An 18,938-nucleotide genomic window follows, 5' to 3' on the forward strand; every position below is an offset into this window, starting at 1 on the left:
TTCTCCCTTCATTCATTGCTCATTGTGAAAGACTTCAAATTGTTGGGAAATACAATATTTTCATCAAAAATGAAAATAAACAGAGATATAATGGCACGGAAAATAGGAATGCTGTCTTCTTCGATTGCCTATATACTGTATACGAGTATATTTGTATACCGTAACTGTGATGTACTTCGTAGGGCACCGACCGAATTGCGAGCTGAAGTGCCATGAAGTGCAGTCATCAAAAGACATGACAGAAATTGCCAAAAATGCTACATACAATTATAACAAAAGTCACTGTAAATCAAGATGTAGCAGAAAATATTGATTGTTCTTTGATTGCACCAGGTTAAATGTGACAATATTACCAATGAATTCATATTATTTTAAAAATTGAGTTTTATTTTTGTTTCATTTTGCACGTTATATAAAACGTTGTAAGATTAGTCGCTAATTTGTAAGGGCATACGTCACTATTTGTAAGATTGCCAACCGCCTTGGGTTGACAGGTATGTTCTACTCAGGTTGCTCAGTATACCGGTTGAAAAACACTGGTCTATTCGGCCAATGGCAGCCAATGAGTGAATGCAGGATTAGTTCTTCTAATGTTATTCAAACTGGAAATAACAAAGACAAAATGTGAATGTGGTCCTCCTATCATGTCTAACTTTGAAAAGTTAATTTGAAATCTGATAACTGTGATTATAAATTATTAACTTTTACCGAGGTAGTCATCATGAAATTTTCTCTTGCTTCCTTTTCTGCTGCTGCACCTTATTATATTCCATACCCTTCCCCCCATTAGGTTCTCCCCCCCCTCCCTTTTATCCTTCACTTCCCTCCCACTTTCTCCCTCTGACTCTAAAGAGCAGTCCATCTGAGCTCTCCCTTCACTTTCCGCTCCAACATGTTGGCAGAAGGAGGTGGGGGAGGAGGATGCTGCGCTCAAACCTTGGTGCGTTCTTGCCACCTCTACGGCCGGCGCATGGTGCCTCTGACTCAGAGCCACCTTTCACTTGCATTCGCCTGAAGGAATTAAAAAGGGAAAGGGGTGGCCAGATTACACAGGACATCAGGACTTCTCACACCAGGATCCCCAGAACAAGCAGCAGCAGAAGGAGAGTAGAACACAGCAACTGCCCCTCATCTTTTGTGGAAACTATTACCTCAGACGTCACCGCCTCCTCTGGTTTCCTTGACACTTCTCCCTTTTCAGCTCCAAGATCCATGTGGCAAGAAGCAATTAGAAAGAAGCGGTACCTCCTGGACCGGGCTGAGGGGTCTGGTGGGGGAGATAAGGGAGGTCAGGAGAGGAGGAGCACATCCCGGGACTGGTTGTATGAATCGTACTACTGTATGAGCCAGCAGCATCCGTTGATTGTGTTCCTGCTGCTCATAGTGATGGGAGCATGTCTGGCTCTGCTTACTGTATTCTTTGCGTCAGGACTGGTAAGTTCTACATCTACGCATATCTTCTGCAAATGTCATAAAACAAATGTTGTGTTAAGTCCTTATTTTTGCTTGGGCTTAACAACAGTATAAATATGCAGAATATTATAAGTATTCCTGCAAGGTTAACAGAATGTGGATGAGAGCATCTTCAAAAAAAAATTAATCAAAAAAAAATTAAAAAAGACAATTTCAAGAGAAAGTTTACCGCTAGGGACAAACAAAGTGTATGTAATGCACCCCTCACAAAATCACAAAATCTATCCACTGTCATCTGTGAAGCATGTGCCAACAACCTTATAACTTTTAAAAACATGAACACCCAAGCATGTGGGTTACATGATAGCACTAATGTGAAGCGAGGGTTACATAAAAGTGAGGGGGGAATGAAGTGCTTAGTTATTGTTTGAACTCACGGTTGACCGAACTACAAAGAAGAAAGAAGAGGCCATTTCTAGCTCAATATTTTGACACGGTTATCACCGCTTGGAAAGGATGACTCTCTGGAAAATAAAAAGGCACACATCTGTTTATCTGTTCAGAAATTTGTCACTTAATATGCAGTTCAGATGCATTCTGAAGTTTCAAGATTTTTTGTCTACCTAGAAATAGTCTCTTTGTTAGATAGTTGGTATAACACGTAACAAACGTAGAGAACTTCACTTTTTAAAGTATAAAAAACTAGTTTTGGTAGTTTGGGTACATGTATGTTTCTTAAATTTTGCTCCTCCTGTCATTCACTCAACTAATATGAAAGTACTGTCAAATAAAATTGACAATTGATAAAATGGACTTTGACCCAAAGCAAGGAAAATTATTGTTTAAAAAAAAAATCTGAATGGCAATAATTCACTGTTTGATAACATGGCTTTTCATACGCACCACAGTGCTTTTAGGGAAGTATAATCTCATCGTTTAACATATTTTACTAATAGAGCCCCTGTCTTGGTATATCCCTGATAAATCTGCTGTGATGGATGGATTATTCCAATCCACTCCGAAAGAGCCTCACAACACTGTCACAGAATCTTGCCAAATACCTAAGCATGGCAAGCATCATCCAAACTCTAGATCAATGATTTATGGGGAACTCATTTGCATAATTTGACAAACAGATGGTGACATCAGTAACATCCATTCCAGTGATATGCATTTATGATGAACATCACTTAACGTGTAACAGATTATAAGTAAATTGCCTACTGATAAGAGAAAATCATTAACTCAAAGAATATCTTGTCACATTTTAAATGGCTGAATGCTTTAACAAATTTTCTTCGCATGTTTAAAAATGGTTAATGAATAGATTTATTTACCATGCTAGCATATGCATGTGGGGAAGATTCTGACTCAGCATTTCAGCCTCGACTGGTGTTTCTTCCAGTATTGTGACTAAGATGTCTGGCGCTGGTAGCATTACAGTAGAATCTGGGGTTTAATTGCCTTGGTTTTTATAAGTTAAGCAAAGGCTGAGGTTTAAATGATAACAAGTATGTTCCATAACTTAAATTACTTGAATAAATACATTTTGAAAACAATGGATTCCTAGGCTGAAAACTCGCAAACATCTCGTGTCTTCCTGTCTTACATCCTGCCTTTTTGCTCTGGCTTCGTGCGAGATTGGTGTGACCTTTTGCTCCACCCTTCATTTCATTCTCCATCCTTCTCTATTTCTGTCCATTCTCAATTCTGTGCCTCTGTCATCTTTCACCTCCTCATATTTCTGTCTCTCTTTCACTTGTATCCTAGCGCCAACCCCCCTTCCTGCGAGCTGGCTGACCTAAATCCTGTTCTGTTTTGGACCTCAGCTCTGGGCGAGACAAACTCTGCAACCACATCCTCTCCTGTCCAACTGCATTGAATGCATACATGGGGGGAAAGACAGGGCATGTGGGGGGAGTGGAAGAACAACCTTAATGCCACGGAATAGATGGAAGGCAAAATGAAGAAATTATATGCGACGATGAGGTTTAAAATATTAACCAGCCAGTGAAACCTCTTGCGTTGCACAGAATCTGTTCCACAAGAAGGAATAATGTTTTGATATAAAATTTTTCCCAACAGAAAATCTTAAAGTAGCAAATAATTGAAGCACTTTTACTATTAACCTTAATATTGTTTGTTCTCACAGTTAAGAAAAAAAAAAAAAAAAGGGAAAAAAAGAAGATACCAACTGTCAATATTTTAATGTTGAGAAGCAAATACCATAACTTTCGGACTATAAGGTACATCTGACTATAAGCCGCCACCCACAAAATTTGACACGAAAATGACATTTGTTAATAGATGCGCCGCACTGGACTATACGCTGCAGCTGTCCTATGTATTATGGGATATTTACACCAAAAGATATTTAGAAAATAAAAAATATTTGACAGTCGCATCTAGGCATGTGCCGATTACCGGTTTCACGGTTTACCGTGGTGTGAAAACATCGCGGTTTCAAAACCACTAAAATTTTCTGTCAGACCGTAGTACGATATTCGCTATGTTTCATGTGTCAAAAATGCAGCCTGAAGTGGCTTGGTGCGGCAGCGCTCATCCCCTCCCGTTTGTTGCTGTGTGTGAACTGGGTGCCCCCAGGATTGATAAATCTAAATTCAAGACTTTTAAGACTTTTTTTAATGCCATTTCAACTGAAAATTAATGCTTTTCTCGCACCCATTATTTAATATTGAATCATATTGAAAAAATAAAGCACTGAACATCAAATTTAACCTCAATTACTAAGTGTGTTTGACAAAAGAATGCACATTTATTTAAGATATAATTAAAACACATTTAAATATAAGGTCTTTCAGAATTTTTTTATCCCAGGATAAAATGGATTTTACACTATTATTGTAAAGCAACTTCAGAAATTACATTTGCAATACAACAGGTTTCCCTGTTAAGAAAACACATGTTAATCCTTTGTTAGCTATTGAAGACATTTCTTTTTTTTATAATTTAAGTTTTTTATTTTTTTCGACTCACAAATAATACACAGTACTTTGTACTTACAATAGTGAATAAAGATCGTCCATTTCTCGATTCATTGCTTTTCCTATTAAAGGAAACGAGAAAAAAATAACACAATAACTTGAAAAAAAAAACAACAACAACAACAACAACAGGAATTTTTTTTTTTTTTTAAAATAAATAAATAAAGAATTTGGGAGCACATCAGGAATTGTTTTCTTACCCAGCAATAAGGGTAAGAAAACAATTAGGATAGGGATGTACTTTTTTGTTTGAGCGTCAATCGAAATCCATTCTAACTGGTTTCACGTACTCAGTCCATTTGGACCATATCAAGTAAAATCCATCCATCTGCAATATAAGTGAAGACATTTCTTTTAATCAGATAGAGAAAATCCATACTCTTATTTAATCAAGAAAAACATAAAACAAATATACCAGGAGGTGTTTTACTATCACCTACATTATAATTTGCCTATCACCATGCCATGTTATTCAGAGCAACGTTACCCCGCACTCGTTCCAATAATAGACTGTGTCAACCGTGTTGTGTATCTGAGAGTGATGGTGAATCTATGACTCCGGTTTATCCATGCTAAGGCTAGTGCACCCTCCAATACCCTATTGAACACGGCTAACTCTTGAGTTAAAACTGCGAAATTCACATTCATTCGAAAGGCAAACCGTGCAGAAATACATTATTACATCTAAGACATTTTAAATGGAGAAATTGGCTACTTACTTTGAAATGTCCACTGCCTTCGCATGACCCAAAAACTGCGACCCAAAGTATCTGGATGCGACTTAGTCGCCGATCCAATACCTCACATGCTGGTCCAACTGTTTGGACTTGGTTGTCTTGTTGAGGCTTTCGTCGAACATAACAACTAAGGCATCTGAGCAGTTCCTTGCATTAGCACACAGTACTGTGCGATTGCCTGCTGTTGTGATGTTGATGCTAATGATGCTAACAGCGCGCACGCACGCACGAGGTGCATTATGATTTGTAGTAAAGTGCATCGTAAAAATTCTACGCGTCATTTTCGTTATGGATTTAAAAAAAAAACAAAAAAAACAAACAAAAAAAAACATCACGGATATAATTTAGGTTGCACTAAGATGTTCTTGAAAATCAAAACCACAGTGAAAAAATTCCAGACTTACGACAGCTAATTTAATACTTTTAATACCTTTAATAATGGAAAATAAATTCAATGCTTTTTTAATACTTTTAATAACCCGCGGGTACCCTGGTGAAAGTGACGCTACCGGCTAGACAGCCAGTGAACCCAAAGACAAATACTCCAAACATAAGGCGTACTTTTCTTCAGTTTATTGAGCTCTCAAATCGTGGTAAGTGGAATATACAAAATGAATACATTTAAAACGTTGTACAATTGTATTTTTCCATGTGTGGGTAGCTTCAACAGATTAGCACCATGAAAAGTTCGCCAAAAACAAAGCACACATTTTCCTTTCAAATTCAATATACAAACTAACTAAAAGCTTACAAAGACGAATGTTAGCCTAAGCTTAGCTGGGAGAGCAACTTCGTCGAGTGTTACAGCCGCAGAGTGAGAAAACAAGCTTGATTCGCTTGAATGAAGGAGAGACAAGGGGATAGCATCAAAGATCGCTAATTGCGAAAGATGCTCTTGCCCTAAGCACAAATCCACATTCGCTGGATCAAGAAGAGGTCTCACTCCGAGTGTTTTTTTGTTTGTTTGTTTGTTTAGATGAAACCTTTCCACAACAATATTTACACTTTAAACTAACTTATACATTTTTAACTAACTTATGAATTCTTTATATTTTTTAACACTTATGATCATGATCATGTAGACTAGAGCTGACACAGTGGCTGAAAATGGCGAAACTTCACTTGAGCTTTTCCACCCTCCAAAAAAAGTCATGCAGTAGAATTAAAAAACATTTTCTTCAGAAGTGTTTTTACTTTTTTATAGAAATTATTTTGTTCTTGCTCTAATCTTGAGCAACTTGAGCTGTGGCTGTGGGTATAGTCATAAGTTATATTCATTTTATTTAAAATATTTGTTTTGTTTTTTTTATTGATAATTTATTTTAACAATATACTCATGTTTCAATTTGCAACTATGTTCTGAAAAAAAATCCCGTTCAATGGGAAAAAAAAATTAACCCATACATCTCTACATTTTGGAGCTATAATTGCAATACCGTGATACCGTGAAACCGTGGTATTTTTGCACACGGTTATCGTACTGTCAAAATCTCATACCGGCATATGCCTAGTCCCATCATAAGACTAAGTCCATATGAACCACCATTAAGCTTTGAACCAATTGGCTGCAAAGCTTCTTTTCTTCAAGAAGCTTCATTTGGACATCACTGTTCCCTTGGGGGAGACAGTCAACCTCTGCTGCCACCTGCTGTCAATGCTGTTGCCCTCCAACGTGCCTCCTAGCATGCATTGCAGCGCAATGCAGATGTCAGTTTGTGTCATCCGGCAAATTATCTTACTTTTGAATGAATGTAAACGATCTGAGCAAGACATAAATGGAGTTTGTGACAGAATTTGCCAGATGATACTGTATGATATCTGTCGTAAGCATTTATTAATGCCCCCGATAGGGTCATGTCTATACCTGCCAACCCTAGGCTGTTGGCAATCTTACAAATAGTGACCTATGCCCTTACAAAATGGTGACTAATCTTACATTTTATATATATTTATTTGTATAAAATTTATATAAAATTCAAAACTATTGAGAGAAATCCAAAAAACTACTTCATGCATTTTTCCATACGCTTTCATAAGCTTGAGTAAAATTACAGTGCATAATACAATACAATACTATACAACACTTTGGTAAACGAAATTAAAAAGGTCAGTTGATCACATTAAATTACCAATGCAATCTTTGAGTCAGGGAACATTTCTCTTGTTGATTCTGAGAAGTGATCAGCAATAGTTGCAGGCAAAGTGTGTTCGGCAACAAATTGGCAGAATAAAATCTCTGCTTTTGTCACAGCATCCGATGAGTGCGTGGTTTTGTTTTGCGATAAAAATTGAATCATTGCTAGGCTTGTAGCTTTTCATTCTGCAGACTGCATCTTTATGACCTTTTGTCTTGAAGGGCTTTCTGAGATCGAATAATCCTGATGCCAAAACTTTAATGTTCAACCACCCGGCACACAAAATGAATACTGTGGTCCTTTCGAAGACGCTTTTATCCATCCAGCGTATTCACCAGTTTGTGTCTCCCATTCTGGTAGATGGCGTCAGTTTTCCTATTCTTACGAGCTGGTTTATCCATATTTTTATCACGTTCGTATGAACTTTGTCAACTGCGAGTCACGAAATGGTGGCGGAAATGCAAGTGCAGTCACGTGATCGGAAGAAGCAAACGCTAAACCCAACACGCGAGCAAAGACTAATTCGGTGACAAAATTAGAACCGAAAAAAAAAAACGTAATGCACAAAAAACATACATATTTTGAACATACGGCGTACACATTTAAAAATCAGTGCTCACTTGTACAAATTACGCCGAAACCGTACAACTTCACAGGTATGCATGTCATTATTATGACTGTCTTATGGCAGTTTTATGACGCCGCTGTCAAATAAAGTGTTACCTATTAACCAACAAATCAACATATAAGGTGCACTGGACTATAAGCCGCAGGATTCGAAATGAGGGAAATTACGGCAACAGGTTTATCACTCTCTTCTACTTTCATTCTTTTCTCACACAAATTGTCTTGTTTGGGAGAACTCCATCAAAGCATGTTCAGGTATAGAATTACTACATTCTAAATTTGGAAAAATAATAACACATCATCCTTAAAAAAAAAGGTTATGACTTTTCAGAGAAAGTTCAATTTTTATCATTTGGACTAAAAAAATCTATACAGTGTTGTTAGTGCAGCTACTTGTTCAACCTTGACTCGCCTTCAAAATCAACATACATTTTGGCCTGATTCTGTTCACTGAGATAAAAGTCAGGAGTCTTTTATTTCATGTTATTAGGTGATGTCGATTACGTTGAGCAAATCTGATTAAAGTACTGAAATACCTTCAGTGAAAGGCTATTTGGTGTCTCAGTGGGTGACTTACACATGCCTGCTTGTTCGTTTAGTCAGAAAATTGAAGAGGGAATCTGGAAGAGAGGCTTAACTGTCTGGCTATCTCACGCCCCCTTGAGATGTATCAATTTTCTGTGTTTTTAAAGTCTTGTGTTCTTTACATCTCTCTGGAGAAAATTCTTTCACTTTACATTTGCTTGCTTAATATATCTTTTACCCTTCAAGTTGTGTTGTAATGATAACTAAACGTGGATGCATCACATGTAGGTGCAATGACGTGCATTACACTGATTAAAATTCATATATACAGTATCTGTTGAAGGCAGGACAGTGGTATAAACTTTAGTACACTGACTTATAGGTTTAAAGTTAGGGGATTGGTAAAATGTTAAATTAAGATGTTTTTGTTTCCTTCTAAATACGTCACAAAGTACACAAACTTCAATATTATATTTAGATTACTTTTTCTTGTATTGAAGACAAAATAATCTTTGTCATTGCTTTAGGAGTCATGGACTATCTACCTTCATAATACACACACAAACAGGGCTAGTGTGAGCACCTATCTTACTCCTTTTTTTATACGTAATACTGTATATGCAAGAAATAACTGACTTTAATTTAGATCATTGTATCGACTGGTAGGGGGAAAAAGCTGTGTTAGTATTAGGACGAACAACCTGTTTAGTGACTCCTCCATGTATTACTGTTTGAAATATTTGTTGCAAAATTGTTATGCAACCTAAAAGGTCCATAGTGCCAAGATAATCAATTTTTACTGACTTAGAGCCTGTGAAGTCACCACTCTTGTTGTTATTGATGGCAGTGTGTACACTGTCATTTTTTATCTGTTCCTCCATTATTTGTGGGAAGATCACAACAGGATTTGGTAGGTACTGTTAATTCTATGGATGTAAACGCATTGATCATCAGAGCCCCATTTTTTTCCTTTTTTTTTTTTAGTAGGTTGTTTTATTAATCTTTGCTTACTTGTTGCCTCTAGTTTAGGAGTTAGCATGTGTCTATTATATTATTATTGCATCTGCATGTGTGCTATTTGTCACAGCCTTCAGCCTGTAGTTTTTTTTTTTTTCATTAGTAAACAGTGTTTTTAATCTTCCTTATAAAAAGTAATTAGTTACAGTTACAAATTACTTCTCCCAAAAAGTAATTGAGTAAGGAACTAAATTACCTCAGGTAAGAGTAATTAGTTACGCAGCAAAGTAACTGATGTTACTTTTCATGTTCTACACGATATTACATTAAACATGCTATAACATCTTTCACTTCATAAATGTTTATATCACCTGACTGAAGAATAAAAACACTCTGTACAGTGTTTTAGAACATTTGGTATTTGTTTAGATCAAATATATTAGTCTGTTAAGAAAAAAAAATGTAAACTTAAGAAAAAAAAATGTAAACTGACCATTATTTGTGCAAATCTCTGAAACTGTATGTTAGACTGACAGCACAATGAGCAGAACACTATCACTATCCTTAAATATTCTGTAAAGTAACAATATTAACTAGGCCTGCAAGCAGGACTGAACGGGCCCTCGCAGTTTGGCACAACTCGGACGAACACCACGAAAAGGGGGGGGGGGGTACAGTGAAAAAACTTTTCGCTGTATGCCTGCGTTTTTATCCCCCCGCTTTTCGTGGTGGTTTACGAAAACCGCGAAAAATGGGGGAAAATGTTGAAAAAAAATTCTTCACGGTATTCCCCCGCTATTCGCGGTGTTCACGGTTTTTACGAAAACTGCGAGAAAAAAAAATTCCACTCTATTCCCTGGCTTTGCGGCAAAAAACTGCAAAAAACGAAGGAATACAGCGGAGAAAAATGTCACTGTATTCCCTCTTTTCTGCGTAAACCTCGAAAAACGAGTGAATCCGAAGAAATTTTTTTTCACTGTATCTCCCCACTTTTCCATGAAAACCACGAAAATCGCGAAAAATGAGGGAATACAGCGGAAAAAAATTCACCGCATTCCCTCGTTTTTTCACATTTTTGGGCCAATTCGACCAAGTGTGCCAAATTTCGATGCTCTATAATTTGCCTAAGTCCATGTAAAAAATCTGCTTTGTTTTCATGGCGTCACCTAATAAATCGATGAAAATTTCACATTCAATCCAAAGTACCCGAATTCCTGTTGAATTTGGAATATGGATGCAGTTTGGAGCAGTTTTGCATAGCGTATCGACTCCACAAATTTCCTCACTCTACGTTGAAAAAACCTAATATAAGAGGCCTTTTTGAAAAATTCAAGGGGGTGCCACTGAGCCATTTTGTTGCATTTTTTCGCAACGTTGCAAAATTATCCAAATTTATGCAAAGCCGCATGTATGTGTAAATTTTGGTAAGTTTTCGTGCATGTTAAGACCTCCAAATTGGCCATTTTCATTTGCTATGAAAAAATAAAAATCCTCTGCATTCCAATAGGGCTCTCGCGCCAGTTGGTGCTCGGGCCCTGAATATAAATCAAGTTTGAGAACCCTACCTTTGAAATTCCCTGGCCTGTCGCCATTATCTCTTTCATGTTGTGTTTGCCAGAGCGTGCAGTGAGACAGCGTGAACGAGCAGGGCATGATCCGCCCACTTAACCAATTATCATCGCGTATGCAACAGCGTCACGACTCACTTCCCACCTTCCCCCTTCCGCTCTGTTCTCTCCCAGGCAGCTGATGTATGACGAAATCTTCATTCAACAAATTGTAGTAACGGGCCCCTTCACATCCTCAGTAACGGTGTTGCAAAGATGGGAAAGTAGTTAATTAGATTACTCACTACTGAAAAAAAAAATGCCGTTAGAAATGCTGTTACACTCTAACGCCGTTATTAACAACACTGCTAATAAGCTACATATCTATGATGCTCCACCTGTTCTTAATGCAAAATCAGTAGAGGTGTGCATCGGCACTGCCCTCACGATTCGATTAGATTACGATTTGGAGGGCCACGATTCGATTCGATTCAGAGGGTCACGATTCGATTCGGTTCAATTCGCAAATGCATCTCGATGCATTAAAGCCTGGGATGCCTTAAAATTCTAAAGCAAAGCATAGTTTTCGTGAATCATGAGGCAACACAAGTGGTCACACATTAAACAACTTTTTATTGGCTCTTGTGTCACTCCTGTTGAAGTCAAATGAAAATACTTTCAGATATATATATTAAAAAAAACCAAAACAGATCACAGCATTTAATTAGTGCTTTGAATGAGACCAGGGCTTTCTCTTTTTTTTACACACTAGCAGCCTTTCACACAGTGCAACATCTGAACTCCTGTGCAAAATCAGTAATAGGAGTCACTGTATTTTAGTCACAACGACCCATCAATAAAAATATTCAAGTAAATATTAAAGAAAACGACAAAGAAAATATTGTAGTGCAGCAGCATCTTTATCGCAATATCAATCCAGGGATCAGTTCAGTTGCAAACAAAGCATCAACTCCTGTAAATTGCAATGTAGAACAAAAGTAAAATGTAGGCCTAGCCCACTATATATGTGCAATAGAGGTTAGATCGGACCTAAAAAATCCAGCCCGACCCAACATGGCCCGCTGGTATTAAAGCACGACCCGAGCCCGATCAATTAACTAGATTTGCAGGCACAGCCCGAAAAACCCGATTTTTTTTTTTTTTTTTGGGAGTGACACGGAAAAAAAAACGCAGCAGCAGCAATTTATTTTCATTTCTTCGAGTTGGCAGAAAAAACACAAGTTTCCTTAATGTTTAAATAGTCTAAATATTTTTATGATCATTATAAAAGCATTTACACAACGAAATAATGCTGGGAAAGTTTAATATACGTAAAAAAAAAAAAACCTTGGGTTTTGCAGACACACAGAAGATTAAAAAGGATCACATTTCTGTTGCCTTTGTGTGCATAAATAAAAGTGTCCTTCGTAACGAATTCTCAGTTGGCTGAAAAAAACCCGCAAGTTTTCTTCATATTTAAGTAGTCTACATACTTATATGATCATTGACCAAATAACGCCGGGAAAGTTTAATTAAAAAAAAAAAAAAACAAGCGGTTTTGTAGACACACAGAGGGGAAGATTCCAAAGGATCACATTTGTGTCGCCTTTGTGTGCATAAATAAAAGTCTTTCTCACTGAGTTCTCAGTTGGCAGAAAAAAACACAAGTTTTCTTAATGTTTAAATAGTCTACATATTTTTATGATCATTATAAAAGGATTTACACAACGAAATAACGCAGGGAAAGTTTAATATATTAAAAAATCAAAAAACATGCGGGCCACGGCGTTCATGTGCGTGCACAAGCAAATGCACAATACAGAGAGCCTGCTCTCGGTTTTATCCCATTTTATCCCGACCCGAACGTGAATGCTTAACATGTCGGGTCGCGCCCAAAATGTTAATCGGGTTTGGGCACAAGATCTCACCTCTAAGAGATAGCAGTGACGTGCGGTGAGGTTCATGGTTGGTGAGGCACTGACTCCTTTAGTGTTAGATTTCCAAATATATAAACCAAAAAGGGTAGCTTATTCAATTGGCTACTGGTTATTTCATATCTCATCAGCATTCTTCACAAAACACGCACACACGGTACATATTATCGATACGTAAAAGTAAGAAAATAACATGCATTTGCTCTACACCCTCAATGTGTTGGCCGTCGCAATTCTATAATTCATGCAACATAAATGAGAGTAAAGAGTGGTGTACAAAACCACAGAATTCAATTCTGACCTTTAGTGAAATATTCAGTTGTTTTTAAAACTTGTAATTCTGATACTTTAATCAATTTGTTACAGATTGCTAAACAAAAAGTGGTCTCAACATTCGTAGGGATGATATAACAGCATAACCTGCATGTAGGTACACTTTTTGCTGGGGACGGGACATTAATAAGACCAAACAGATTGGATGGAGGGGGCAAAGGGCCACATTTCTCATGTATATGAACCTAATTAATTAAAAGGCAAAATGATCAATGCAAAATAAATACTTATCTACTGATAATAACTTTTACATGCATTGGTTCAGATGATACACTGTTCGATTCAAACCTTTGTTTTCAAAAAATACTAAAGAAACATTTTGAAAACTTCCTGAATAAATGTCTGGTTTTTATTAGCAAACATAAACATAATGAAAATAATTCACTTAATAATGGTAGGGTCAATTCTATCCTTACAACATATGGAACTATTGAAAGATCTAAATTCTCTATGTAACTGAACATTATATCATGCAAAAAAGGTAAGGTTGCTTAAACGTTGGTGGGGACAATTTTAGCATCCTGAAAAGTTGGTAGTGTTATGTCCCTACCGTCCCTATGCAAACCTACGCCCTTTTTGTAAAAGTCCTCCTTATTTTCCTTTACATTAAAAAAATCTCTCCGCCTCAATGGAGAGGATTGCTTCAATTAGATCGTTCTGTGTTCTATTTGACAAGCCAGAAAACACAGTGGATGTGTCCAAATGTCTAGCTAACCTTTCATCTTTCGCAGCAAAACCATGTAATCGTTCTACATATATGCCACGTTTAGAAGAGTTTACACGCTCATCGTTACCACGAAATGTTAACTCCTGTTCAGCTAGGATGCAGGTTGCATTAATGAGGTCTTTCAAACTCTTTCGGATTTCCCTTACCGTAGCGTTATGGGTGCTACCGTTGAGCTTCCGCTGTTCGTCAAAGCCAAATCGATCCTTGAGCTTCCAAAAGTTTTTAAAGCAATCAGGCTTTGAATGTGAGTGGTCGAGCTCTCATGTTTGCTGAGGCTTCGTGGTAGTTTTTTAATGTCACAATATCTCGTGTTAGTCCAGACATTGGCACAAGTTGAGAAGAAAAGGAAGGGAAAGCAGCAAAGCCGATTTTTCGAAGGACAGCCACATAGCATCTTTTCGGGTGTACCAGTCCGTTTGAAAAGCGCGAGTTATCTTCTGTCCCGTAGTTTGAAGCAAACCTTTTAGCTCCGGTGTTGAGTTAATCGCGTCCACTTTTGACGGAAAGTCCCGTTTCACGTACGCCCCCTGCGCTTTTTCACTGCGGTTTTATTTCCCATCAGCAAAACTAAATATGTCGCTAACAAACATTAAATTTTAAGGGTTAAAGACATTAGCCAGACTGTGGAAAACCAGGTCAAATAAACGTATCTGGAAACATTATAATGGCGACATGCAGATGTACGGCAACCAGCACGCTCCAATTCAATATACCAACCCAGTTTGTTATGGATTGCGCAATCAGAGGTGAGGCTTTACTTGTTGCTGCCGCACCTCTCGTTTCATTTCTTTATTTGAACATGAAATAGGCAAATTCAGCGATTTTGACTATAAAAAATGTTTGAAATGAGTCATACATAAAGAGCAATGGACAAATATTAATATAAATTTGATGCTATAATTATTTTTTTGTCATGATGACAGGTGAGGCTCTGCCTCACCTGCCTCTCCTGACCGCACGTCACTGAGAGATAGGACATAACATAACAATGGCTGAAGCGGAGAAAGAGCGAGAAAGATTATTGATGCACCTAAGACATTGAAAGCAGACATCTGGAGACATTTTGGCTTCTACGAGGTTGGTGGGAAACTTGACCAGAGTTATGCAGTGTGTAAAAAAAATGAAACATGAGAATAATAATACAAATGGGGAAACCAAATCCGTTGCATCACCGGAATTGCGCAGGGAAGATACGTACGTAAGATAATGTACTTATATATTTTAAAATGCGCTGAATCGATTCGGCTTGTTGCCCGCATCGAATCGAATCGTCCATGCCCCGCATCGGGATGCATCGCCGTATCGATTATTGTTGACAGCAATAAAAATCAGTCCTGGTTTTGTTTTCTAATTTTTGTCATTCTTATTCCAGAACGTTGAGGACCATGTGGCCTTTGTAATCACAGTGCCCACAGCGTTGGCGATCTTCCTGACTGTATTTGTTTTGGTCTGCATTGAATCAATTTTCAAGAAGCTTCTACGGGTTTTCTCCCTTGTCATCTGGGCCTGCTTGGTTGCGATGGGTTACCTTTTTATGTTTTCCGGTGGGATCGTCTGTCCATGGGACCAGGTAAGGCCAAGAGTCGTATTTTGCTGTCAATTTATTTCTTGTGTAAAAGCTTGTGAAGCAACGTGTGATTTATTCATAGACAGTATAAATAACTAAATATAGCTTTCGGGTTTGAAAATGAGGCCAATGTGGAAGTGCCATAAACTTGAATTCTTTTGAATGCCCTGCAGGGAGAATTCTTGGCTGCCAAAAGCCTTCTTGTTAAGAGGTTTGAGAGAATTGAGCCTACCTCTCGCTTGATCTACTACCTCAATATTACAAATGAAACTTCACAAGTATCAATATTTTTGGACAGAAGAAACACAAACTCTAAAAAAGTAGAAATGATTTAGGATTTTTATGTGAATGATCAGCCTTTCTTTTTCATTTAGTCTTTAGAATCGTCATCAATGAAACATCCTAATTGCAGATTTTTCAAGCATTACTTGCGTAATGGGGCATTTATTCTAGCAAAACGCAATTCCTTTCAAGTACCTTTTCACTTCGTAGTCTAAATCCACCTGCTCAATACAGCTGAACGGCAATGCGCCGCTGTCAGCATCTTCTTGCCATTCTCAGAGGAGTTGAATAATAAATGCCTTCAATATATTTTTGAAGAAACTGCCTAGCATATAAGAACCAGAGTTGTTGTGTTCAGCTCATTTAGTGGAAGTAAAGATCACACTAATACATTTCCATGTTTAAGTAAGTGAGACACCCCCATTTTATTTTTGTAATTGCATGAATGAGGTGTGAATGTGGGTGTTAATGTGTATGAGATTTTTATTCCTTAATTGGGTTGCGAAATATGACCTCCTTGTGCTCATCATGTTTTGAATTTTCAGTTGTTTGTTTTTAACAATAAAAATGGGGGGGTAGGACACCCTGCGCCAAGCGTTATCAATAATGTACAGTATTAAAAGGTGTACATACAGCAATACTAAACTATATTTATTATTTCACCCAGTATGTCCTTGTGGATGAAATGACAAAATGTGGCTTCTCTGTTGGCAAAAATGTGCGCAGGCGATGTACATACATCCACATGAATGAGAGCAAGCTGAGCCTTTCATTTTACCCCCACTTTTCCCTTTATCCTCATCCAATTCCTGTAAAGCATTCTGCTTGTTCTTTGTCAGTTACCCCGCTGGTAACCTTTTCAATAGTACACCACCCTGGCTATCATTGCGGTAGGTGTAGGAAAAACGTTATATAAGATGATCCCTTGTAGTGATCCAATCAGAGCAAAGGTTTTCATAGTATGTTATACATGTTTTTTTTGTTTGTTTGTTTTTTAAGCAAGCTACAGCAGCTTTAAAAGGGCGTCTTAGACATTCATTTATTCATCTTCCATACCGGTTATCCTCTCGAGGGTTGTGGGCGTGCTGAAGTCAATGCCAGCTAACTATGGGCAGTAGGCGAGGTACACCCCAAACACATACTTTATAGAAAGACAACCATTCACACTCACAATCAAACTCAAAATCACACCAATGGAGAGTTTAGAGTGAATCTTTCCAACCTAAATTATATTTGAACCCAGATAAAAGGAGAAAATGTGATTAAAATAAAGAATACATGGTGGAACCTTTAAAACAGAACGACATTAGTACAACAAAGAGCTTTTTACGTGGAAACTTCTTGTGAATAAATCCGTAAATCTCTCAATTCTTTATAGACAGGGACATAAAATAGTCTCGATTCTTTAACAAAAGAGCAAAGAACTGTAAGCATTTGTTTTACGTAAATATGTCAACTGTGCTGCTAGTCTCTTAGCCACTGTAGCGCAGCTTTATCATCACAAAGAGCTTTTTCCCTTGAAAATTCTTGTGAATAAATGCTTAAATCCCTGAATTCTTTATAGATACAGTATGGACGTAAAACAGTCTTTATTCTTTGTTAAAAGATCAAAGTACCGGTGTTCTGCCAGAATATCCTACATCGGCGAAACGTCCTACATTAGTCGAATTTGACACCTAAAGTACTACCGTGTGCTGTAAACTTGTTTTGTTTAGATGCATACAGGAATAACGTACTAAAAAAATGCCTGCAAAAAATACTTAAATGTAGTTATATCAAATAAGGACGGTTTAAATACGCTACTCGACTAATGTGGTCAACTGCTTCAAAGCTAACACAAAAAAACACAATGATTAAAAGTATGAGAGGGTAATACATGCAAAAAGTATCTTTGAGGCTGTGAAAAGGTTATAAATAACTAAATAAAAACAAAAATAGTGAGTACTCGCCGCTTCCAACCGATGTGCGCATGCGTGTGAATGCATGCTCAAGCGCCCTGAGCATTGTGTAGGACGTTTCGCCGCGTAGTAAGGAATGGCCGAACACCGGGCAGTTAGCATTTATTTTACGTAAATATGTTGAATGTGCTGCGGCCGCCTTATGAAAACAAAGAGCTTTTTCCATTAAATTCTTGTGAATAGATGCTTAAATCCCTGAATTCTTCATAGATATGGACGTAAAACAGTCTCAATTCTTTGTTCAAGGAGCAAAGTGGGCAGTTAGCATTTATTTTACGTAAATATGTTGAATGTGCTGTGGCTGCCTTATGAAAACAAAGAGCTTTTTACATTGAAAATTCTTGTGAATAAATGCTTAAATCCCTTAATTCTTTATAGGTATGTACGTAAAACAGTCTTGGTTGAAAGTAAAAACAAAAACCGTGCAATTCGCATTTATTTTACGTAAATATTGTAAACTATGATGCCAATGCCGTAGCGGCTAATTTCTCCCATTGACTTTTTTACACAATGTTTCAAAATGCAAGCATGGTACGAAAAATATAATAATTATCTTCAATCCTCGAACAAATCACTCTTGAGACAATCCTTCCTGTTTGAATGCGATAGAGCTTTCGTACTTTATCAACCTAAATCCGACGTTAGATCGCTGCATGCATGTGTTATAGAATAACTCCTCTTGATGCTTGGTGTGGGCAGGCCCCCTAATTGAAGGCGTGGCGCAGTGTATGACGGAGGTGACCCGTCAATATCATTATGAAGTCAATGACAGTCAGTTAACATAAAATATGCAATAAATTTTCTGATTCTTTAGATTAGCTTAAATGAGTCCTAAAAGGTTTACAGAGTATTTAAAAAAAAAATCAGCTCGTCTGATTTAGAGCAACATTTTCCAATATTTGTTTGACAGATATTCACTCTTGTCACACTGGTTTGAAATTAGCAACGTTAAATGGTGAACGCAGACTTTGTCCCTCCCACCTGCATTGTTCCAGCCTAACACCGCACAATGATTAATCCTTTTGTGGATGTTGGCTATCTATCAAATTCCTCTTTTCAAACACTCAGTAAGCACCGCAACCAAACAGTGTGTTAATATGAGGCACTGTTTCTAACATGATGACAAGGGAAAATCTTCTATAAATTTGCTTTTCAAGGGAAATCTGTCAGAAAAACAGATGACATGACCAA

The 18,938-nt window shown here is 37.5% G+C and overlaps 1 protein-coding gene across 2 annotated transcripts in view; it reads left to right on the forward strand.

The window, feature by feature from the left end:
- The first annotated feature begins 893 nt into the window (after positions 1–893).
- adcy2a (adenylate cyclase 2a) overlaps positions 894–18,938 on the forward strand; it is a 91,396-nt gene continuing 73,351 nt past the window's right edge. For both annotated transcript variants that reach the window (XM_057835050.1, XM_057835051.1), the window contains exons 1-2: positions 894–1,434; positions 15,313–15,510. In XM_057835050.1, coding sequence (XP_057691033.1) covers positions 922–1,434; positions 15,313–15,510 — 711 coding nt within the window. In that variant the 5' untranslated portion in view covers positions 894–921. The remainder of the gene's footprint in view (positions 1,435–15,312; positions 15,511–18,938) is intronic.

Source organism: Corythoichthys intestinalis, chromosome 4 (assembly GCF_030265065.1).
Source record: "Corythoichthys intestinalis isolate RoL2023-P3 chromosome 4, ASM3026506v1, whole genome shotgun sequence".
Classification (NCBI taxonomy): domain Eukaryota; kingdom Metazoa; phylum Chordata; class Actinopteri; order Syngnathiformes; family Syngnathidae; genus Corythoichthys; species Corythoichthys intestinalis.